Genomic DNA, 26,593 nt, shown 5'->3' with positions numbered 1-26,593 from the left:
CAAAATGAAAGAATGATTTAAGTTTTAGATCTACGAGTGGATGATACCGTAGCTTTACCACCTTGTTGTTCATTTACATGAAGGATGGAAATAACTTTGTATCTCTAAAATAGGGATTTAACTGACTTGGGTTTCATTCCATTTTACTGTTATTCCAATGAAATATAGCTAACAGATGATTTTGATAAAGTTTTTAAAGGATGACAAGTCAATTAAATTAGTATGTGTCCTATAACAATGTCATCCTTTCTGCTAAATATTAACTGTTGTGCCAGTGCTTAATCATGTTAAAGACATTAAAAAAAAAGGATGGTTGTAATCCGTATTTACCTTGTAAGTTAATACGTTAATTCAAATATTTGATAATATCTCTATTTTCGTCAAGCGATAACTATACAGCTCAGATAATGTTTAAATGAAATATCACTGCAAACATCAAATATTGAATCTTATCAAATTCTTTGTTTTGAATGTATGGGACTAAGTAATGACCTTTCCAACGGGTTTTGGAAACAAAGTAACATAACATATTCGAATTTAGCTGCATTGCACTTCTTGTTTTTCAATAATATGTAATATATTTGATGTAATCTGGTACACACACACATAATTTAAGTGTTCTAATCACTGGTAAAGCCAACAATAAATAGATTTTAGTAGAAAAGTACAGAACTCAATTTCATTGATGCATACGAACTTACTTACAAAACTACCATTAATGTTGAAATCTGCATTATTTAATTAACATGCAAGCCATAAAAAAAGATATTCAGTAGCGTCATTTTAAGAATGTGCCAAGCATTAAATATTCATATATACGGAAGGTCTAAAATCTTTGTCACCAAGTGTTCTACTGCAACGAACGGATTTTTTTTAGCATGTACACATGCATTTTATTCAATGACACTAGATTTATCGGTGAACAAAATGGCAGAGCCAATATAACACTATCTGTCCAACAAAGCTAAATCACAAATAGTATCATAATAGATCATATACACTTAATCACTCAGGAACATCTATCTTAAAGGTTATCGGTTTGGTCACCTGTAAAATACCAAGACCATTATTTCTCGGTTAACAATTTATGAAGCAGGATCTGATTTCCATTCCTTAGCTCCTGCGATTTACCCTAGTTAGTTTTAGATAAGTGTTACACAGTCTCCAGTTTTCTATATTGTGTTTTGGGTACCATTGTTTGTCTGTTGGTCTTTTTCAATTGCGTTGTAAGTTCATTTTCGACTGATTAGCTTAAATGTCGCTTTGTTATCTTTCGCCTGTTTTTTAAGTCATGGAATATACAGGTGATATAAAAATATTACGTTGTCACATTACTTCGAAGAGTTTTATATATTGTATCATCTATTCATTTCAGATTTCTTTTAAAATATTCATTATTCTTGCAGTATATTCTGAAGATGATGTGTACACAACAAACTCTACCACAACCTACAGTAAGATTCCAGCAGACTGCAACCTGTTTGGTAGCAAATTCAGATCAGAAAATTCAAGCTACAAGCTAATACTAAACACTACAGATACTTTTACTTACTGGGTTGGTGCCAAAATAGGCTTCAAGAGGAATATAAATCCTTTAGGTGTGTTAATCGTTCGTTTTATTATTGATTTCTTCTGGCTTCTTTTTTTAGAAACATTAATGAGCGCCTTTATTACTATCATTGTGTTATGTTCTTTCAATACTTGTGAGTACTATCTGTAAAGTAATTGTATATCATCTAGCACTAATATGTTTTACATGATACATTTTTGTAACCTTTTTTAAATTTTACCGTCGACAATTTTGCCTTTTCCCTTCATATTTTTTTTTGTAGTTTTTTTGTTTTTTTCGCAATGATATTTAAAGATTAATATGCAAGAAAAAGTTATATGTTCACCATGATTTCAGTACAAGATATTTAATAGGGATTTCGACTTGTTGAAGAGTTACTAATCGAGTACTCGTTGGATTTTCCGAGCGGTACTCGAGTACTAGCTCGGTAAAACATTAAAAAATGCATTGTTGGTCGTTGCCTTATGAACATAAATACCTCAACATAAATAACTCAACATAATTATTTAGTACTAAATAATAGTCTAATTTAGAAATATTATCTTGTCAACTTTTTCTGTTCATATATCGTAACCCCGTTTAGAGGAATTTTAAATGACAAATAAACGCAAACATTTATTGTACTAGTATTTGATTAATATTCAACTTTCTGCGAGGCGCTCTTGATAAAAAAAAAATTGTGGTAGTTTTAGCTTAAGAAATCAGACACCCGATTATACTCAGTCTCATTTTGGTAATTGATATACGAGTACTCGAGTACTCGTTGACAAAATTGCTCTGATATAAATTTATGGGATATAACTAACGAAACTAAAAAAAAGCAGAAACGATCATTTTCTGTAAATTTAAGTTTTAAATTGGATTCTTTTTCCTAAATCAACAAAAACAAGGAAAAAATATTAAGTGCTTTGAACAATTTTCAAAAATGGCTTTTTTAACTTTACGAAATACTATTTTGAAAAGAAAACATGGGGTTAGCAGGAAAATGTTCGATATTGTTACATGGATAAAATGAAAAAAATCAGAATTTAAAAAAAAACAAACTACAAGATCTGTGAACTTCCTTTAGTGACCGTTATCTGTTATATTTTTCAGATTTCCCCTCCCTGGTTAAAGTGTTAGTTTTATAATTTGTTTCCAACAGGACATACAGCGATTACAATACATATCTCATCTATCTATTTTCTATAATATCAAATGAGAACAACTCATTTTGTGTGTCGCTTCTTTTCCTTCCATAATAAATTATTGTCCTATAGGTACCATGCATGCAATTTCTATCCTTGCTTATGATTACTTAGTTTGTTTTATTTTGCGAGGAGAAATGAAGAGTATATCAAATAGACATCAAGCCGACTAAAGAGCAGAAAACAACCGAGGTCAACGACTTGGTCTTCAACGCAGCAAGAAAATCTCGCACCCGGCGGCGGGCCTCAGTTGGTCCCTAGATAAAAATGTTAACTAGTTCAGTGGATATGGACGTCATTCTAAACTCCAAAACATATAACTGAACTAAAAATTAAAATAAAAGATTTTAAAAAGGCCAGCGGAACCTTGGGACAGACGCAAACATGCGGCGGGGTTAAACAGGTTTTGTGATTTCTCAACACTATCCACTTATATCCCTTATCAATGTATAATAGAAAATCACACAGCAATACGCACAGTAAAAAGTAAAATCACAAAAAAAAATCCGAGGGAAATTCAAAACGGAATGTCCCTTGCTGTTGTTGTGCGTTCGTGTTTTATAATTTAATTTTGCCATTTAATTAAGGACTTTCCGTTTTGAATTTTCCTCGGAGAACAGTATTTTTGTTTTATTCTACTTTTTGCAGTATTTTTGTGATTTTACTTTCTCTAATCAAATGGCCAAATCAAAAGCTCAGACATATCAAACGAATAGACAACAACTGTCATATTCTTAACTATGAACAGGCATAATCTTAAGTAGAAAGTTGTGGATTAAACCTAATTTTTATAGCTAGCTAAACCTCTCACTTGTATGACAGTCGCATAAAATTCCTTTCTATTGACAACAATGTGTGAACAAAACAAACAGACATAGTAGGTTTAAATGTATAAAATAGGAGAACAGCAGTCAACATAAAAATATCGTCGTGGTAATTAATTTGTCAGATAAATGTTCAAAATACAGATTTCTGTTTTTAGTCTAAAAACATAAAGTTAATTAGAACTTAGACAACTTGTATATCACCTCGAGGCAATATCTTAATTAAACATACTTAGTTTACATGGTTTGTTTTTAAATCTTTACTTTAAATAAGAAATTCGATTTAATTTTACGACTTACTTCATTATATTTTTGATTTGATATTGCGTAGACCTTCATCTGAATGTGTGACATCCATCGTGCAAGGCTTTGTCATTCTTTAAACAAAATGACAACTTAGAAATTGTGAAATGCATATCAACGTGAACGAAATAAATGTATATGTTCCAGACCATATGGGTATTTATTCCGTATCTGTATGCTATTGACTCATATGAGTTAAATTAAACAAACATTTATTAAAATCTTTATTTTTAGTTTTGTAAATTGTTATTTTTACAATAAGATGGATAAAGTGTACAAACGAACAATTGCAATTATATATATGTTTAATTGTTTATTTGAATCCTATTTTGGTGCTCTCGGCCAAGGTGATACTTGCTACCACAAGTAACGTAGTCATATTTTTCATTTACATGTCAATAGTTCATTCATGTTCCTAAGCATTTGCATTTTTTTTTAAAGTTGCTAAATATTCTAAGACGATTGTCCTCCCATATGTTTACATCCGATAACTCAAATTTCAGTGAGCATAATTCAATTAATGTATTACTGATCGACATGCTAAACTATTATTTTACAGTTTTTATTTCAATTACAATTGAACTTGCTATGTTAATTTGAGAGTTAAGCTACATGTATGTTGATCTGTTATATGATTTTGTATCTAATAAACTTGACCAACTTCTGAATATTAGTCAGACCGTCTGTGTACGATACATGATATACGAGTAACACGCTTAATCTTCTAAAATTTAAACACTCCCTATTATTTTAGTAACATCAAGAGAAAATGAAGAAATCATCGGTTTCTGACATTTTCAAGAAGTTTGTTTATCTTTTTAATTATATATGGTAGTATTAGATTATTAGAAGTCAAACTTCGCCAGGAATCCTCAAAGACAATGCCAAAGGACAAACTTCAATCTATCGTATTATTAAAAATGTACATCTGTAGGGAATTATAGATTAGGTCTTCAAACATCAACTTAAACGATCGGTTAACCGGTTAATCGGTCGAACGATTATCCAAGTAACCGGTTAGTCAAAACTGACAACACTAATAATTTCTAAATTAAAATCGTCTCGTTTGTCATAGACTCTGTTCGAAAGAAGTCCGAGTTCATTGTCAGGCCAAAAAATGAAGCTATGGAAAATGACAATGGTTCATAAATTAACTGTGGACTACTAGCAGTAACTGAAATGCAAGCTCCAGACCTAAGTTAAACTGATTGAAAGGTTATGTCATCATCATGAGAAATTCAAGAAGAATCCCTCCCGTTAGGGGTTTAGTCTCATCCCATCATAATATATATATTAGAAGAACACGACCCGTATCAACTGGTTTCAGAATTAATATGTGTATTTCTGATACAACGACCCTATGAGTGACTCAATAATAAAAACAAATTATACCATCCTTAATGATCTGAAAACAGTATCGTAACAAAATTCCTTCTGATAAAGTCTGTTTAAAGGTTCGGTTGTCTTTTGAGGGGAATGCCGACATTTTTGTGCATTGTACAGAATAATACCATACAAGATTGTATTCAAAATACCTAAACGTATATAAGATGTTATTTTTAAAAGAATTGAATGCTTCTTTTTGTTACTTCATTGGGGTGTAAAAGCGTTGACCGAAGTACATATTTTCCGCGCTTCATTCTAAACATGCACGGACGGTCAACGCTTTTACGACCCAATGAAGTAACTAAAAGAAGCATTATAATTGCATTGTTTAGCTATGATCACAAAAACACGATCGGTATCAAGTTTATGTTTGATATACCTGAGCGTGCACTTTATTGTGGGACGTCGTGCCATCATGAACGATAAATTTTATTATGTAATGAAGTTGCTTAAGGAATAACGCGAGGTTGCAGTGTAGCCAATCAGAAAAACGTATTATAATACATCTTATGTAGTTATTAAAAATACACTTTCTTCGTCATTCCATACTGTATAAAAGTGACTGATCATTTTTCATTAAGCTATGTATCATCAATATCGCGCACAATTTTACTTTGTAAGATTTTATAAATACGTTATAGCTCAATGAAATTGAAAACAAATTGTTTGATAACTTATAGTGTTCTTACTTGTGTCACTTCATATTGAAATTTGACAAAAGAACCCCTTTCAATGATTTGACATCGTCTTAATTTTATAATGTTAATGGTACCAGCTATAGGTCAAGAGCAGATTCAGTCAGTAAAATTATTATGCTCAGAATATCATTTCCAAAAAATAAAGGCTTCTTTTGTATAAATCTATTCATTGATAAATAAAAGTTTTCTCTGATGTTTAAGGAGTGCTAAGGAAGTGCAATGGAACAAAAAGTAGAAGTTTAGATGAATGTGATAGTCGTTGCAAAGGTTGGAAATATTTTTGCTACAATGTGAGTACATAAAAACATAACTAGGATTAATATTTTAATACATGTATTCATTATGAGTACCGTTAAACCCTGTATCTCTTTATCAATTGATGATGCCATTGTTAAGTGTCATGTTTGCTTGAAAACAGTTTTGCGTGAGGTATTGTCTACTGTTGAGTGACTGCTAGCTTGATTTTTGGTTAGTCCGAGATTACTCTGACGTCCAACGGCTGTTTTGCCAGACAAGCTGGGGCCGTTGGATGTCAGAGCTCGTCCCATATCAAAAAGTGGGCATTTGCCCATCCAAGATAGATGCGCTGCTTCGTCGCTTCTGGTGCCAACTAACGGCCTTGGAATTATTTAAATTTGGTATCAATTTGTCAATTTTTCTGTTATCTCTTCAATTATGTAAACTTCATCTACCAGCCACCCCTTATTTTTCCATATTTAATTAGTTTTCACAGTGACCCATCGTGTGATTTTTACTTTTATTTTCAAATTGTCCCACAAACATATTCTCGATTGCCCCACAATTTTTTTTTTACCTTGAATTTCAAAAAATGAGACATTCACCAGTTGATCATATAAACCCACTTGGAAGGCTGAATTATTCTTTAACTATCTAAAAATCAATTTTATTTTACAGAATCTTTCATTTTTTTTTTAATTTACAATGGCCAAAATTTGAATCTAAACTTCTAGCTGAGTATTGCTACCTAAAGGAATTGATAAAATATGGCCGTGTTTACTCCGCAAAATCTACTTTAAGTACAGACAAACTGATACATCTACACGGGTGTCATTCGGTTTATCGAGAGAAATGAGCGTGAAAGAATATCTAACGGCGGTCAAGTATTGAGCGACGATCGTGAAAGTTCTGGTAACGGATCGTGAAAGACATTTAATCGAGAAGACATATGAAAGGTCAATACATATTCTAATTTAATTAATTCCACAGACAAATTTACGACAAAATAAAACTGTCTGTCAAAATAGTTCAACATTATGATTAGTATGTGAGAATATCCAGTTTTAAAAGTACATAGTTATTACAAAACAACAAAAGGCAGATTGCTTCTCGACATTTCAATGACATAAAAAATGTAAACAAACATGATTTTTTTCACAAATTCGACTAGAAAACCTACTTTAATACCAATAAGGGCATTCTATTTGAATTAATCAAATGGTTCTTATAGTTATTTTGTATAAACATAATCTGAAACTTGATAAATAAAGAAGAATTTACACAAAAATGGATTTTTTGGATCGTGAAAGATTACGTACCGCATTTTTGAAGATCGTGAAAAGGATCGTGAAAGATCTGATGCTACGAAGACGTTCAAATTATTCTTCAATTATATCATAGCTAATATTTGTTATTGGTATTAAGAAAAACCATATAGGTCTACATCCTCAATAGGTTTAAGCTTTTCAAATTATTAATATTTTCAGAAAATGAAATGTAAAATAGTTGGATGATTGTAGGATGAAGCTTTTTACTGTCATGTGAAGTACTCACTTATAACGAGTTATAGGATACCCACATTTTGTATATTGGATTCTATGAAGTACATGTCCGTCAGACAGGATTCACCTGACCCCGAATTTGCCTTATTTCATGGATAAAGATTCATTTTTGTGGTCAAGTCCGTATCGCGGATTCGTTAAGCTTTAGGATAACTGTCTGTTGTTATGATTGTGAGGTGTATATTTTCGACTTCTGCAAGGTTTCAAATAACATCGACCTCATTATAATGCATCATTCGGTAATGCTCGTTTTATGTTTTCTAGCCTTTGAATATATACCTGTATGCTATAGCGCCATGGTATTTCGTGTAGTGTGTACATGTCTGTTTGCATGTTTCATATATGACCACGATGACGTCAATTGTATTTCATATATTGAATGATAGTAAGATGTCTATGTCTGGCTGTCGGTCAGGGTTCATATACTTTTGACCTTATGTTTCGAATTAATTGGCCAAGCATAACTTTTATATTTGTATTATTATTATGTAGTTTAAAAAAAAAAAAATCAGATAACTTTAAAAAAAAAAAAAAAACTTTTATATTTGTCAGTTTCTAAGGCACTGTTAGGATCGGAACACATTTATTTGGTCTACGTATATTTGTAGAGATTTGTATTTCATGGTTCATCTGACCTTGCACTCTTTTTATGAACCATTGACAATCATAATTTAAAAAAAAAGATGTGGTATGATTGCCAAAGGGACAACTATCCACAAGAGATCAAAGTGACACAAACATTAACAACTATAGGTCACCGTACGGCCTTCAACAATGAACAAAGCCCATGCCGCAAAGTCCGCTATAAAAGACCCCGATATGACAATGTAAAACAATTCAAAAGAGAAAACTAACGGCCTTATTTGTATAAAATAAAATGAACGAAAAAACAAATATGTAACACATAAACAAACAACAACCACTGAATTACAGGCTCCTGACTTTGGACAGGCACATACATTAATAATGTGGCAGGGTTAGACATGTCAGCGGGATCCCCACCCTCCCTAACGTGAGACAGTGGTATCACAGTACAACATAAAAACGAATAATAAGAATCAATTTAAGAGGCTTAACTCATCAGATGGACAAAAATACATTGAGCGCATTTGACACTACAAAACCCTTGATATTATAGACGTACGTTGCATAAAATTAACTATCATAAGTAAATCAGACGAGACATTACAGCATTTGTAATATAAATATGCTCTGGTATTCTATAGTCTGTAGTATATAGTTAAATCAATCCACATCTGCGTTGTATATACAGAACTAAAGAAAGTACTGTTGCACAAAATGTTGGTTATCGTTCAATCTCAAATTACTCATGAAAGATGCCGTTTTTGCTGTAATGTTTTGTTTGATGGATATTGTTTTGGTTTAAACGTTGCATATCCATATTATTGGCTGAGTAGTGTCGGTCTGCCTGAATTGCACTTGACCGATTCTAAGAGCTGAATCGTTCAAACGTATTTAGAAATGTTTTAGTTGTTGTTTTTTTAACTTTCGAGGTAAAGTGTTGAATAAAAAAAAAATAGCTTTAATGTTCATCCTTATCAAAATAGTTACAGGCTCCAACCAGTTGCAGGTTTATCAAATGGTAAAAGAAATACTGATTTCTGATATTTAGTAATAAGTCTGGTATATATATATATATATATTATTCTGAAGAACCTATGTTGATGCCATGGTATACATAAATACATAGACATACACAATAATATTATAAAACATGGTGAGGTAACAGCAAATAGAGAAGAAGAAAAGAATGTATAGGTTTGGAGGCTTCCATTATATTTTGGTCACGCATTATCTTTCACGATCAAAATAATGCGTTGCCTGATCTTTCACGATCAAGTTTGATGGATATTCAACAAATTCAAGGTTTTCATATACAAATTAATGCTTTTAAGGGAAGAACATATCTTACTTTTACTGTACTATCAGATACACTAAAGATTAAATTTCAAATATATCAAAATGAACTGAAATATGACCATTATTGTTACAAAAAGCGTGTTATTTTTAATTAATTTCATAGACATGCATTGCGCCTTTTGTGTTTTTTTATAAAGTACTGCATATTTTCTCTTTGTTATTTCACAGTTATGTTGAGGAAGTTAAACCATTTTGACAAACATATTTTTTTGTTCGGATTTGTTCCGCGTTTTGAAAATTTAGCGTTTTTTTCAAAGATTCTGACCTAGAATTTTCATTAAATGTATTTCACGATCCGTTACCAGAGCTTTCACGATCGTCGTTCAATACTTGACCGCCGTTCGATATTCTTTCACGCTCATTTCTCTCGATAAACTGAATGACACCCGTGATCTAGGAAAGCTTAAAGGTTCATTATAACAAATGGACAAATGGCTGTATTTACAACTGAATACAAACTAACCTGTCCAGTCGGGAAAGTTCTTAATCATGGCATCCACTAGATAATGAAAAGTTACTAGTATATGCATTTTCTGTTTCAGAAAGACAAAATCTTTCTTGGATGTTGATGGGCATTTTGTAGGTGAAAAAATAAACTCAGTTGGGATACAACTTTGAAATGTCCATCTCAGGTAAAACCTGTATTGTATTTTATTGATTATTCTTAATTGACATTGACAATAGACAGACAATAGATATCTTCACAACTATAGGTGAGTTTAAGGGTTTAACTGAGTGGATAGTTTCAAATGAAATTCAAATGTTTGTTTATTTGTATACCAACATCAGTGACAAAAAATGCCAAAATGTATTTATGACATTTTTTAGAAACGCAAAATGCATTTATCTTTTGTATACCGATGGGGATGCCAGGCCTTAAAACTTTCAAACTGGACATGTTAGTCTTTACTCCAAGTAGTTTTTGAGGTGTAAAACAGCTATTTTTGTCCATTTGTTATGATGAGCCTTAAGACATGGTATGACCTAGATATATAAAATATACATGTAGTCTATGTTTCAGAACATTAACAACTTGCAGGAATTTTATGTGTATTTTTTTTTAGTCTGCAGAGGATAACAAAATGAAAAAAAATAATTGAGTTTCGTTTTATACGGTTCTCCAGTTACACAGGTAAAATCGCCTATTGTTTGGAGATCTTTATTTTGGTACCTTCTGCAGGAACGGAAAAATGCATAGAAAAATTCAGTGATATTTAAATATTTTCAAACTTAAAATACATTTAGATTGAATTAATCTAGTTCTATCCATGCTCTAAAACTCTTCCAGATGCACATGATTGTTTGTACTCAAAGTGAAATTTGTTGTGTAAATATAGCCATATTTGTGAAAAAGTTATGATAAACCCAATTCACGGATATACATGAGAGCTTATAAAACAAAAAAAGCCCGAAAGGGGACGGCCAAATTCAGACAATAAATAAGAGCTTTTGATGAAGAAGATATATTCCTTGATTTAAAATAATTTCCATATTATCTTAACGGAAATTTCAATAATTTTTTTTTTATCTATATGTCCATGCGAGTACCGAATTGTACTTCCAAAATTGCAATCAAATGACTTAAATAAAATAATGTATTGGAGTCTCTTGTTGTTCACTTAATTACATTTACCACTAGCACACAACAATTTCAATATGAGTGCGCATTAAATGCTGATACGAAACTGAGAACGAAATTAAAAGTCCGTTGCCCGATACCCTTTGTTAATAAAATAAAATTTAATTTCTTAAATGACTAGCGAATGCTTTTGCATCTTAGATCTAAAGATAACAGGAAATAGTTATCAAAGGTACCAGGATTATAAGTCTTATCTGAAAATTACATTTGGTCAGATAGTGGATTCGCATGGCAGGGGATGCATACATGGATAGGTATATCCTTATCTTTCGACGCAGCCAATTTGTCTTCTCTTCAATTTAAAGGGGGAAACAGGAAGTCTAGATTTAGAATTTAGTCGAAGTTATAGCATTCTTATTTGATACTTCGATTCATATGAAACGAAAACTGATATTCTTTTATTTAATTCGCAGTGTGTAATCAACATTAGTAAATTTTAGAAAAAAAACTTTTACTTACAAGTCTGACATAAAAAGTTTTTCGTGAAACAAAAGTATTTTTTTTCAATTAGAATCGATTGTAACTTGAATTACAGGAAAAGTCTTGCAGCTGTTCAAATGATTACAAGAAAAAAAATGGGCTAGCACAGACAAAGATATGTGATAACCCAGAGAATGGCCTCTGTCTTTTAAGTCACGGAGTGGTCTATGAAAGAGGTGAGTTACATTGTAATATATTATATCATATCATCTGTAATAATAACTCGAGGAAACCCAATTATCGACGATTCTATAGGAATAGTTTAACCACTAGTTTAACTAGTACTGTTCAATAAAGTACAGTATTCTTAAAGCTCGTATTCATTATAATAACAAAAACACGAGTTCGTATATCCACAAAAACATATTTCCGTTGTCTACTAATATTACATAAATGAATCAACAGCATTGCAAAATTTTTTGTACTGATTTAAACTCGTAAGCGACATTTTGATCATTTTGTCTCTGTGTACTGAAACTTAGAATCTGGGAATGAAATTGACTATCTTGGATATGTTATGCTATGAGGTGTATCTGTTAGTGTGATGTATGTACATTCTTCCTGTGTTTTTTTTTAAAGCAGATTCAATTTCAAAAAGTGCTTAAAAATATTGTTTTATCAATTTACCGATTAATATATATTGTAATAATTTAATTTTAGATGAAACGCGTCTTTTGATTAGCTGACGTTGTTTTGTTTATCAGCTCATACACATAATTTAGTCATGTGACCGTGACATCATTAATGTTTTTTCGTGATTTTCTCCGGTTGAAAATGGAATTTAGAATTCAATTATAAGAAATGGCTGTATTATTTTTTCTGTCTATTCGAAATAACATTTTAAAAATGTGGTGCACACTGTTAAATAACCCGCTACGCGCTTTATTCAGTTATACACCACATTTTGTATGTCATTTATTTATAGACGGAAAAAATATTAAAGTCATTCCTTAAATAATTCAAAAAAATATATATAATTTTACCCCTTAAAATATGAAAGTCGAGTCTTCGAATTTAACATGTTTTAGGGAAGAAAACAGATGACATTTCAAACCAATATAAATTTAGGTTTTTGGTTTTTGTTATAATTAAAACAACTTTTCTACTCAGAATGACATTGGTTTAAGTGTGCCATTTTTGTAATTAATAAAGCTTAAATAGTGTGTGTGTGTGTGCACTATACACATAACTAAAAAAAAAGCCATAGCAGAAAAAACTACCAAAACAATTTTCGAAACCTTGAACAAGAAAGTTTTCGAAATTGTATTTTGCAATGTTACTTTGTAATTGTTTGGCTTTATAAATAGTTTGATATGAGCGTCACTGGTGAGTCTTATGTAGACGAAACGCGCGTCTGGCGTACTAAATTATAATCCTGGTACTTTTGATAACTATTGCCAATCTACCAACTGTGTAGATTCTAATACAGGCATTGTCACCAAAACAAAGGATCTATTTATCACTACGTCAAAAAAGGCCACATTACATGTGTTTTAACACAAGATGATCTATACTACCTGTTGTTAGATGTTGTCCGGTTCCTATTGATGGTAAATTCCTAAAAAAAAAATGTGACAGATATCAATATTGATTCCAGCCCCACTGTTTTATATATACAACACTGGCCTCTTGAATACCAAATAATAAATTCTATATGTTTGATGATAGGTATTTTTTCAACTGGGTTGACTTTTCTACTTAGGGTAGGCGTTTAGTCCAGAGGGTAAGACCAGCCAATTATATATTGACTGAAATTATCATTCATATGTCATTCATTTCAAGTGTACTGTTTATCTAATGTTGAAATATTCGAAACGTTTTCGCTCCTCCAGCGTCAGACGTGTTTTGCACAACTTTACGCAATTTTAAAATTTTATTCTCATCAACTTCAATTTTGATCACCCTTCCAACTGTTTTGATTTTAGTGCCACTAATTACAAGAAGTATACCGAAATAATTTCAAGATTTTTTCACCAAAATACATACTTTTTTTATATATCAATTTTGTATACGCGATGTTACGCCATTTCGTCACACTTCAGCGTTTATTTGTAACATTTTATCGGAAATTGAACCATTGATGTGAACATGTCTAAGCCTAAAATATGAACAGATAAAATGCATCAAATTCAACTGGTGCCTGCTACCTAGATTAACTACGATATGACGAATATAGTGACTTAAGAGACTTTTCTTTGACAAACTGTCATTATATCTCCAGTATGGTTGTATCCATATAAAACATGTAGAAATGCTTTTGAATTATCAAGATAACAGACGGACTGGACAAAACGTTTGTGTGTCTTTGTAAGAGGTAGGGCATGCAATACAAGTCTTAAATAAAATGTGTTAAGTAAATCACGATACTTCGGTATTGTAGCATAAAGCAAATCAGTAATAACATATCTTTTATCTTTCAAGTGCTTAACTCATTGGTAAGAATGAATTTAAAAAGTGATGGGTTTATTTTGTGTACATTAAAATGGTTAGGGAATTACGGTTGTTTTGTCGTGGTAACTTTATGTTCAATACTTAGGATTGCGGTTAACACCAACAAAAATGAGTTCAAACTCACATTTGTTTTAGTTATTGTTGTTTAAAAAATGTTTGGCAAATTCTTTAGTTCATAGATTTTGAATGATAAATCAAATTAAAATATACATTTTTGAACTAAATTACAATTAGGTTACAATCCAAAAAAAGTTTACAAATAGATGACTTATAAAAATTAAGTAAGCAACGTGTTTTTGTCGACAATTTACATCAATGTTGATATAAAAGTACTGTATTACAGATGTAGATGTTCTGAACGATTTCCTATGTGGTGCTTACCAATTTTCCAAACAATTCGACAATAGTTGGATATTCAAAACTCTAAATTGTTCTGAAAAGATCAGCTTTATTTGCGATGAAGGTAAAGTTACATTGTAATCTAGTTATCTAAAAACGTATTGTCACCTATGACATACATATAAGAAATAAGAACAATAAAAGTTGCCTTAATCGATTTAATTATTAAAATACCCAAACTAGCCATGTTTATAATTAGCTGTAGAAGAATGCAAATGTTCCGGTAGCTTGTTTATGATTATATCATGAAAACTGAATGTATCTTTTTTTTAGCGAACTTTACATAAGCAAGCAATTTTCTTGCAAGAACCGATGTCAGCGGATTTTATGTTTAGCACATTAAAATCTGTAAACAATTTATGAAAAGATAAAACAATTTGTTTGTTTAAATTATAAATATTTGACAAACATATAAGTTATTGTAATTATATCATTGATTATCATTTAAGAATACGTACTATTAGTTAAATGCACCAATTCGTCAGGTTTTTATATCTATATTTGTCAGATGAACCTTCATCCGTCCAAGTTAATAGTTCATGGCTATCAGCAGAGCATACATGTTCAAAAAGAGATCAACATTTGTTACAGTCTACAGAGAAACTTGGTATTGAAATCAAAGACGGCACAATTTATTGGGTGTCTTCTTTTCGGCAAAAAAAGATTTTCTGGGGAAAAGGTAATCGTAATTAGTGATGTGAAAATATGTGTTACTTATGAAGTTACTAACATAACTACAAAACAACGTTACTGAATCCGCTATGTCGTAGAATCCAAAACATTTTCTAATACCTCCTCATCGATTCAATTTATAAACATACAAACCGTTCATGCATTTTTTTGTTATTCAACCCAAAATAAATGTCAATCAAACTTGATACAATTTCCTACATGGCGTTAGATATTTCTTTCTTAATTAATAAATTATTTTTTCGATCTGCTTCAACTAACTTCCACTATACTGAAAGGTTCAAACTTTGTGAAAAAAGACAGTGATTTACAAGCTCTAGTCTCTATATCAACAAACTGACCATGGTTTGGCAATAGAAAATGGCTTTACAATACCTCTTTATTAATAAACTTTGACCTTTTTGAAGAGCTAAAGACTGTCTACCAAAGGAATAGATGCCGTTTCTTTGTAATTTATTTTGCCTTTTAACATTTTCCTTTCGAGTGTCACTGATGCTTTTCTGTAGACTTTACTCACGTCTGGCGTACATCAATTTAACTCTGGTATCTTTTTATATCTTCATACCATTTATGTAAATTGGTTATTTTGAGAGTATGTACAGGTACTCATAAAACTTCTGAATATAATATATTCTTCGGCAAAACCAACTTTCCCTGAGGATATATTTGAATTGATCTAAGTAAAATCAGGAAATCTTTAAATTTGATATGTGTTATGAGACCAAAATAACTCTCTTCATAAGAGGTCACAATCATTTGCCTGCCGCAGGTTACACCGCACATTGAAATTGGCCTTTAAAATTATCTATACAACGTCTACCATGAGTAGAGACAGCTTTAATAACGAATTGAAAATATGAAGAGCATTCATGCAGGAAACAAAATATATAAAGATATGATAGCTATTATAAATGCATCCAGAATTCCAGTTTTTAAAGCAAACTGGGTGCATAACTTTAAAAAAATATATATATATTTAAATCATGAGTAGCTGTACATATACATTTTCAACTAGCTTCTTCTATTCACGTTCAAATATTTCAATTCAAAAGCAAACACAAACTTAGCAGCAATATGTTGGTGACACGGCAGTCAGCTGTCTAAGGTTCACGTATTGGTTTTTTTGTTTTTAAAGGAAGCCTCTTGTTTACATATTTTATGATGTAGGTTTTATAAGTGTTTTATATCATTAACATATATGTACAAACAGTTATAGACTCTCATAACTCCTTTCAGAGTAGCTCTTGTTTTATATGGGAAGTTATAAAGATATGTTTACTATAATTTACACTCTTCGTATATGTTGCATAATGCAATTATTGCCTGGAAATAAACAAATAATAGATACTTAGGACTCAATTTTGTTTATGCGCCAGACGCATAAGACTCATCAGTGACGCTCGAATAAAAAAATATTAAAAATGCAAAAAAAGTACGGAGTTGAAGAACGTGTTGGAAAGACTCATTATAAACATTATCATGAACCATTGTTTCAAATTTTATTTTAGACTTTTCAAACATAGTTTGTGTAGCTGCAAAATTTGAAATAAATGGAAGCTATCGTCTAGAGTCACATTTCTGCAATGAAAGTCTGGAATCCTTATGTCACAAACCTGACGCTTCTAGTTATGGATCATCAAAAAGTGGTATTGTTATTTTTCTAAGACATTATTTATATTAGCACGTTTTCATTATTATTTTAAACTATTTATGATAGCATTTTTCAAAATCTTTTTAGATAAATATACATCTTTTGCGAATAATTTACTGATAGGCATTTTTATATTCTCAAAATCGAATCAAAATGAGTTGCTGTAAGGTGACATGTGTTGTTATTAAAACAAATCTTTCTAGTCACGTGGTACAGCAAGTTTAATAGATAGAATGTCTACAAAAGTAACATTCAGGTTATATTTTTTATTAATAGCATCATAAGACAAAAATTCGCCTTTATCATCTACAATATCATTGATGAACTGTATGCCTTTTATGTACCAAGACCTGTAAAAAATACTCGTTCTGTTAACTTTGATAAACGGATTGAACCAAATAAATTCTTTTCTAACATGAAATGCATTTAACGGGATGAAAATACCGTTGTAAGTTTCCAGGCGGATTTCACTTCTATATAAAAAGAGGTGCTTTTAAATCTAAAAACTCAAATTCACATCTGCTCAATAATAAATCCTCTAAATCAAAAAGGGAGAAGAATGCTTTGGAAACATGTTTCCATTTCGAGTCATTTTCTGACAAAAATCTTTTTACCCACATAATACGAAATGATAACAGCTGTACTTCAAAATTTGGAGCTTTCAGTCCCCCCTCGCTAGGAGACTTCTGAATAACTTCCGATTTAACTTTCGGAGTACCACCATTCCATAAAAAACTATCAATGTCACGTTGTATTTTAATTGCATAAGCTCTTGATACATGTGTAGATGAAATGACATAAATAAGCTTCGAAAAATATTGAAAACTTGTATGCAACAAATCGCTTCAAGAATGATAAAGTATTATCGAAGAAGATTCAACCAGACATGTGGCATTTCATGTCTTTTTTTACGCACCAATGTTCTATGGTTCATTTTTTCTATTCTGTCAAATATTGAATTCAATTGCAGTGATTTTGACATCTTCTTTGGGAACTGTACTAGGTGGTGTCTTGGTTTGTGTGGTTTTAGTTGCAGCCATAAAGAATAGACGGTAAGACGATACAATTACATTAATCTGCATTATTCAGATTGGACTATTGCAAAATAAGTGTATTGAATATATTTTGTTGGCTATTTGATGAAAATGTATCCAAGCACTCACTTTAAGAATATCTGAAATTGTGCATTTTTAGTGGTTAATTATCAAACGCTCATAACCACTGCAGTGAAGGTTGTGTCATTATAATTGCTTGTCTAAATTCAGACAAACATCCTCTTCGCTAGCCAAGAGTTACGACCCACTCCCGTTCTCTGGAGTGGATTGAAACCCTTGGCTAGCAAAGATGGACAAACATGGACTTTAGTTGTGTAATTATGATTTTTAAATTTGCCTAAGCTTTAACAAATGATAAAAGAAATAAGGGTCAATGATTATTATTTTAAAATTAGACGGATACAAATGTGTCATTTTTTCGGTTTTACTCGTATTAGATTTTATCTTATACACATAAATTAATAAAAAAAAATAATAAACATGCCGAAGAATGTAGGTGGTGAAAGTTTAAATGTAAAAATAAGCTCGAAGATTCCGAGAGAAAAAAACGAGCAACATTGCATTATTTAATGATTTCATGCTAACGAAAAAAAATCTATTAGCTGATATTATAGGCAACATAATAAGCCATTGACATATAACACTTTGGTTTTTTTATTTACTAACTTTTTTTAATGTATGGTACAACTCGTCTAACATTTTTAAATTTCTTCGTTAACAACTGAGTTGCGTCCTAGATATTTCTATGTAATTTAATTCTGTCTAGAAATAGTGCCTTATTTTGGTATTTTTATTAGATTTATTGCATTTAACAGCTTTACATTTAACATAAGTTATCTCAAAAAAAGTTCACCCACCGTAATAGTGATACTTTCATTTATTTATAGATTTTTTGTTCTTCCTTAAAGTGTTACAAAGTCTGTTGTGCACTAAAACAAATCGTTCTGCACTAATTTTGCTATGTATACAAACTGAACATTAAGATAAAGCAGGTATTACCTTTTTATTCCGGTTGAAGCTTTTATTTTCTTTCTTTCAGAAACTGATGAGATGTGTACGTAAAATAACACATTTAACTGCCAGTAGAAAACTATTCTTATTAATATTGACTGCATAGCATGAATAAGTGTGTATTCTTCTTTTGTTTTTACAACGCATGTTTATCATACTTATCAATCGTCAAGAAGAGAAATACGATAGTTAGTAGAAATGCATGTCATCCTATCTTACTCTGAAAACGAAAAAGCTGATATTAAACTTTCAATCTTTAGGTCAATTATAATGGAGAATCAGACAAATTATCTCTCACCCGAAGCAAAAAGACTACAAAAATTCACTCGAAAATGTGTCCCCGCGAAGCAGTCAGCACTTCGGTGTTATCATGAAAATCAATCATTTAGTCATTTTTATAAATTTCCTGTTTACAAAACTTTTCCATTTTTAAAAACTAAGGATTTTCTTATCACAGGCATAAATTACGTTAGCAATATTTGGCACAACATTAGGAAATACTGGATCCTCAATGCTCTTCAACTTTGTAATTGTTTGGCTTTATAATTATGTTGATATGAGCGTCACTGGTAAGTCTTATTCAGACGAAACGCGCGTCTGGCGTACTAAAATATTATCCTGGTACCTTTGATAACTATTTACACCACTGGGTCGAGGCCACTGCTGGTGGACGTTTCGTCCCCGAGGGTATCATCAGCCCAGTAGTCAGTACTATTTGTTGCATTCATAGCGCTTATTCTGGAACACATTAATAACAGCTGCTTTATAATTTCATTATTAAACAATTTTAATTTCTGTATTTGTGACAGTTTGTAGTCTTTTTACTACATTATTATGTCTTAGAGACTTTAACTCATATATTTCAGTAGATACTAGTTTGTGTTTTGTTTTGATGGTTTCTTATTTGCCTTGTTAATGTATTTTACAATCTCAGTCGATGTCATTGTAGGAAGTTTTCCATATAATTCATATATGCAAGAGCCTTAGACGTTTTTGCAAAGCATAATATCATTGTTATAAAATATCATGTTTAATAGTACATAGGTCATTTATATTAAGCAATAGAAATCTCCAAAGTTTGAAGAAAAACCACCAGCCACTGGAGGATGGGATCATGAATAAATATATCGATGAACCAATGTACTCAAACTCAGATGTTCCATTAGACGATTCCGCTGTTTATGCATTAGCAAAGGACCACAATGACCCTAGTAATAATATAGAAGTACCAAACAAACAATATGACAGGGTATCATACATGGAACCTCAAAACACAGATACAGACAAGCTTTATGATCAAATAATGGAGAATCCTTATCAGGATCCGTATTCTTAGTGTGGTTGGTTATCTCTAATCTATTGGTATTATTATAACTTAAAAACACTCATTTTACATCGGTTTTTTTTCTAATCTTGCTGACCTTTTACTAATGATTTGCTGTTAACTTTTTAAATTCGCCTACTCTTTTTTCTTCTTAGTCATTCTTTGTTTTGCTTTTTTCATCGTCATGCTTTTTTCTTTATCTCATACCATTCCTACTGTCACAAAGAAATGCGCATCTGGTGCAGTAAATGTTCATCGTTGAGCTTATACTACAAACCTTGATAAACACAATTAGTACGATGGAGGAAGAGGTAATTCATTGTCTGATTTAAGATCATTAAAATATGATTTCGAAGATTTATAGTGTAACCAGTGATTAAAAACATGAAAAAATATTAACATTTTGGAATCTGAATACCTGTATCATAAATTCAAATAAGATGTAAAAAGACTTGAATATATGATATACAATAATATCATTTCTTTTCTTTTATATATTATAGTATGGTGACCAGACCCAATATGTTTTATATTTAATCGTCAAACATACTATATGGCTATATTATATATCATTGGATTCGGAAAAAATAGTTCTTTTATAATATCGATGTCGTCAAAAAGAAATGTGGTAACATTTTTGCATGAAAAAAGGTCAAAGATCAAATTCTGTGTTTTCCTATTTTTCTTCCATACTTTAAAATTTGAAAATATATACACAAATTAAGGTTAAATTTCAAATACAGACATGTTTTTAAATCAATAACCATTGAATTATCTCGAAAATGTAAAAAAAAAATGAATTATGAAGTCGATTTATTCCTTTAATTGGCGTTTTTCAAACACTTGATCTATTCTACACAATTTCTGTTAAAGTTACAGTAGTTACCTTACCGGCTGTTATTCAACCTCAGCAATAAAAGATAAATATTATTATTAACCTGAAGAAGCCTTCTATAATGAAGGCGTATTTTGCCTATGCTGATTCATATAATTCATTAAAACCAAAAAGCACTCAATACCTCGAAAACAGTTACAATTCAAAAATCTAATCAAAGAGATCCACACAACAGAATTATACCAGGAGTATCGTCTGATTCATCAGTCAATGAACATGATTTAAAATTTCTACATAATGCTGACCCTTTACAGTAGTAAAGCTCCGGACATGTAGGGTTTTGTTGTGAACAACCACCTGACTTTTTACATGGAGATTTTCCCGTTAGAGGTTTAGCAATGTGTAATGCTGTCCAAATTTTTACATCTTTACTGGTGGCAAGTTTTAAAGAGAGTTTTCTGATCATAAAGCTTTGAAATTAACGTTCATGCCCAAATCAGGGGTTTATCTTTGTCAATATTACCGAAACTCTAAAAACCACTGAAATAGTCGTGCGTGTCCTTTAAAAACTTGTAAACAGTGTGTTTACCTACTCAAAACAGAGACAAAGTTGTGTCTTATCCGGTAACTGCATGTACAGCAGTTAATAGTTAACAAATTGTTGGGGAAAACAGACACGTAGTTAGTGTATAGGTTAAAAGCTCCGCCCATTCTTTACACTTCTAATGTTCCACATCTGCCATCACACTTCGCTTGGATGTGTCTTAAATTTATAGAAGTGACCGCACAGGCCAATCACATTTGTATTTGAGGTCCGTATGAGTGTTCTTCCGCTCTCTCCCATTTCTCTAAACTTCGTGTCAAAGTTTACGGCAGTGAGTATCGACCTATGTCTTCTATTGAGTGATAAACAAGTTACGACAGCCATTAACAGTGTTAGAATAAATGCCTTTGACAATTTCACATCAGGTGGAATCATAGGGGATATTTCAAAGTTTTGCAGTCAGGAATACTTCTCCCCTTAATAATCGGAAACACTTTTGTGGAAGCTTAATATCAATACATTGAAACATACCATCTCTAATGTAAGTTGAGAGAGATGGTACAAAGGAAAGTGCACAAGAGACTTCATATTCTTATTGCTTCGCCAAATCAAGACTTGCATGATTTTCTCATGGTGCCGTCATCTTGAGAAGAAAAAAAAGGAAATTCGAATGGGACTTACAGGGTGCGACAGAACATGTTCTACGGTAACATCATCTTTACATTTGGCCAAAATCAATGCATGTCCAGTTACAAGTAATGGATTTATGTGACCTAAAAGAATTTCCAACGATTTATATGTAAGGTATGTTTTTGTGGTCATGTGTTTTGACGTTGATATTGGACTATAAAAACTCCTTGACTGGATCTAAAGAAAGAGCACTAGTGATACAATGTTAAGAAATGTTCAAGCCTTCATCTTCAGCTGTGAGCAAAGAAATCGAATATCTCTTGTAGCATGCATTTTAGAAGAGATAATAATAAGACATGGAGAAGATGTCAAACGGATCAGTCATGGATCATTCAACTATAGCTAGTTCACAATGGCAATAACATGTTCTTCATCTCTTTTCATTGCTGTTGGTTTTGGTTTCCTCTTATGAATTCGCATTATTTGCAGCAATTCCAGCCCTTTTTAGCGTTACACGACTAAGAAATTCTTAGAAATGTCTACTTAGGGTCAATCTCACAAGCGCGGACTATTGATTTGTTATGCCTACAGTGCCACCTGATCCCTTATGGCTTGTATAACTGTCTTTTATGTTGCCATGTCGGCCCATGTACCGTTAAAATGTCCAGGAGTCTGTCTTAAAGAAAAGTAGCCATCTATAAAATTCTCAGAAAGTTGTTGCATATCGAGTATGTAAACAGGCATCCACCATTAGTAATTGGTACGTTTGGTGACACAAATTATAACTTTAGCATACATTTGGGATGGCGATCTCAAGGAACTGATCATTTCCCTGTCGTTCTGCACTAACATTTGAAAGCAAAATGTCTACTGCTTCAAGGAACACATCCTAGTATTTGAATGTAAGTGATACTGCACATTCACATTGCTAATATGTATTTATAAGAGGCTGTGTATGAGCTTCTAATAGCTCCGTCATGAGCATATATGACTTGTGTCTGGCTTGAATTGCTGAAATAATGCTTCTGAGATAAATGAATTTTAGTATTGATTAATAAAGGTATGAAACATCACATAAATGGTTTTTTTTTTACATTTTGCGTTTGAAAATAAGGAAGAAATTAAATTGAAACATACTCTATTAAATGCAAAACATTTGTAGTGGTAATCTTTTATATAAGCTCTTAAGTAACGGATTGATTTTGCTAAACTTATTTGAAATCGTTAAAATAAGGTGTACCAGGATTATAATTTAGTACGCCAGACGCGCGTTTCCTTTACATAAGACTAATCAGTGACGCTCAAATAAAAGATATTTATAAACCCAAACAAGTACAAAGTTGAAGAGCATTGAGCATCAATTGATTTACAACATTGTATATAACAACAGAAATCATAACACTGATGTTCTTTTACAATATAGACCTCAAAACTTTTCTAAGTCGATTTTTCGTTCAAGTAAACTGACGTTTTTCAAAGTCCATTTTACGAAAATTGCACCGTACGATTTTTTGACGACAAGTCAAAATGTTAACTTTAACCTTTGAACTACCAATACTGTGATTTATAGCCGTATAGTTCGAATGACAATTAAACTCCTTAGATAAGCGACCTTTCCTTACTCGGTCACCGTACTATTATGTATCATGATTGTGCATTAGAATTATACTGTTTTATGAGTTTTGAACAGCGGTATACTACTGTTGCCTTTATTTTTAAAGTAAATCATACCATAATAATGAAATTTATTATATTAACTTTTTATTATTGCAGAAATTCTTATGATGTGCGATTTGGAAATGTGGAGAGTTGGGTGTTATGTACCAGCATTTAAAACATTTTCAAAGTTTGAATTTTAAAATGTCTCAAAATCGAAAATAAAAAATATTAACACACTATTCTTCAAAGGGACGAGAAGATGTTATGTAGACGGTAATGACCTTTTTGTCTTTGAGTATTTTTGTATATAATATGTATTTTATATTTATTACAAAAGAACAACTCCTGGGTTTTTTTCCTTTAAAAAAATATGTAAAATTCGAGGCTTTTAGAAGTTTATGTCTACGATCAAACGTAAATTTAAAACTTACGTTGATGAAAACCTCTTATTGATAAATACCAAATATACGTGCTATAAGAATATTTTTTGTTTCACGAAATTACCAATTTTTATGAGAGAGAGAAAATATAACTTAAATCTAACATGTTTTAATGGGCATCTCTTGGGGTTTTTTTTAAGTTTCAGATGCTTTTTGTCATTCTTTTTGGCAAGAGAAATGATAAATACCTTTTTGGTTAAGAAATTTGGTTTTAAATTGGTCTTATTTTTTTTTTCACTAATGTAAATAAATAAATAAAAGAAAAGGTGGTTAAGTAGCAATTTAAGGATGCCTCGTCCGTCGGCAATTTTCAATGATGATACCTTCTCATTCGTCATATCTTACTGCACAAAGAAATGCACTTCATATGTGTGTACATAATGGAGTGGGTCAATGTGAGACCAAATATACGTGCTATAAGAATATGTTTTGTTTCACGAAATTACCAATTTTTATGAGAGAGAAAAATATAACTTAAATATAACATTTTTTAATGGGCGTCTCTTGTTGGTTTTTTTTAAGTTTCAGATGCTTTTTGTCATTCTTTTTGGCAAGAGAAATGATAAATACCTTTTTGGTTAAGAAATTTGGTTTTAACTTGGTCTTATTTATTTTTTCACTAATGTAAATAAATAAATTAAAGAAAAGAGGGTTTAGTAGCGATTTAAGGATGCCTCGTCCGTCGGCAGTTTTCAATAATAATACTTTCTCATTCGTCATATCTTGCTGCACAAAGAAATGCACTTCATATGTGTGTACATAATGGAGTGGGTCAATGTGAGACCAAATATACGTGCTATAAGAATATTTTTTGTTTCACGAAATTACCAATTTTTATGAGAGAGAAAAATATAACTTAAATATAACATTTTTTAATGGGCGTCTCTTGTTGGTTTTTTTTAAGTTTCAGATGCTTTTTGTTATTCTTTTTGGCAAGAGAAATGATAAATACCTTTTTGGTTAAGAAATTTGGTTTTAACTTGGTCTTATTTATTTTTTCACTAATGTAAATAAATAAATTAAAGAAAAGAGGGTTTAGTAGCGATTTAAGGATGCCTCGTCCGTCGGCAGTTTTCAATAATAATACTTTCTCATTCGTCATATCTTGCTGCACAAAGAAATGCACTTCATATGTGTGTACATAAGGGAGTGGGTCAATGTGAAACACATTTTGTGCATTATGTTTATATTTTTTTTAAATGTGCAAACTGTACATGTTTACATGCTTATACCCAATTTAAGCACAACCCATCGAAAAGAAAATGGAATCATCCGTCTGATTAAACGTCATTTCAAAATAGTGACAGTACTATTAACATGCTTTTTTGTTGCCATTTTCTACATATTCACAATGGTGAAGTCGTTGTTATATTTCTTTTAACTACTGCATTATAGTATTAATGTTGATGTGATACTTAAATATTTTGTTCAAAATGTACAGGTTTACATTTTAATAACCAATTTAGGTACAACCCACCGTGAAAGGAAATGGGACTTTTCATTTCCTTTAGCGTCATTTCAAAATTAATTTTTTTTCATTGCAAGACCTTGATTTAATTATAAGCATAGCAAATATTTTTGAAGAACAAACTTATAATAACCTCTATTTCTATTGGTCTATGGTAAACGAAAATGCCATGTTATTAGTTACTTGCCCTGTCAACATTTAAGTAATGTCTTCCTAAAAGAAGGCAGGTGTAAACAACTTTAAGTCACCATACAGCTATCGAAAATGGGCAAACCCAATTCCGTATAAATAGTATGCAATAATAAACTCTAGCATGACAAATTGTGAAACAGTACAAAAGACATTTTTTAACCCTGTATGCTTACATTGCCTATGTAAATTTAAAAATTGTTTTGCACATTGAACGACAAATTTATGTGACGTATACAAATTTCTGACGTCAGACACTCAAATCAATCAATGTGTTCGTAGATAATAGACGTTTGTTGTGTTCTGTTAAATTGTTCCTTTTAAAATTGTTATACGATGATGACTGATGTACCCATATTTTGACTATTTTATTCATTGTGACTGTTTAATTAACGCATCATGTAAATGTAACGGACTTTG

The 26,593-nt window shown here is 31.4% G+C and overlaps 1 protein-coding gene across 1 annotated transcript; it reads left to right on the top strand.

The window, feature by feature from the left end:
• Positions 1 to 284: 284 nt before the first annotated feature.
• LOC134726572 (uncharacterized) lies at positions 285 to 24,928 on the top strand. Its single transcript, XM_063590978.1, has 10 exons — positions 285 to 333; positions 1,407 to 1,598; positions 6,170 to 6,258; positions 11,883 to 12,003; positions 14,622 to 14,741; positions 15,186 to 15,356; positions 16,876 to 17,013; positions 17,989 to 18,070; positions 19,113 to 19,127; positions 24,191 to 24,928. Exons 1-9 carry the CDS (start codon positions 285 to 287, stop codon positions 19,117 to 19,119), a joined length of 969 nt encoding a protein of 322 aa, XP_063447048.1. The 3' UTR covers positions 19,120 to 19,127; positions 24,191 to 24,928.
• The last annotated feature ends 1,665 nt before the right edge of the window (positions 24,929 to 26,593 follow it).

Source organism: Mytilus trossulus, chromosome 7 (assembly GCF_036588685.1).
Source record: "Mytilus trossulus isolate FHL-02 chromosome 7, PNRI_Mtr1.1.1.hap1, whole genome shotgun sequence".
In the NCBI taxonomy this organism is placed as follows: Eukaryota; Metazoa; Mollusca; class Bivalvia; order Mytilida; family Mytilidae; genus Mytilus; species Mytilus trossulus.
The sequence above is the reverse complement of the archived record's forward strand: the minus strand, read 5'-3'. Positions and strand labels throughout refer to the sequence as shown.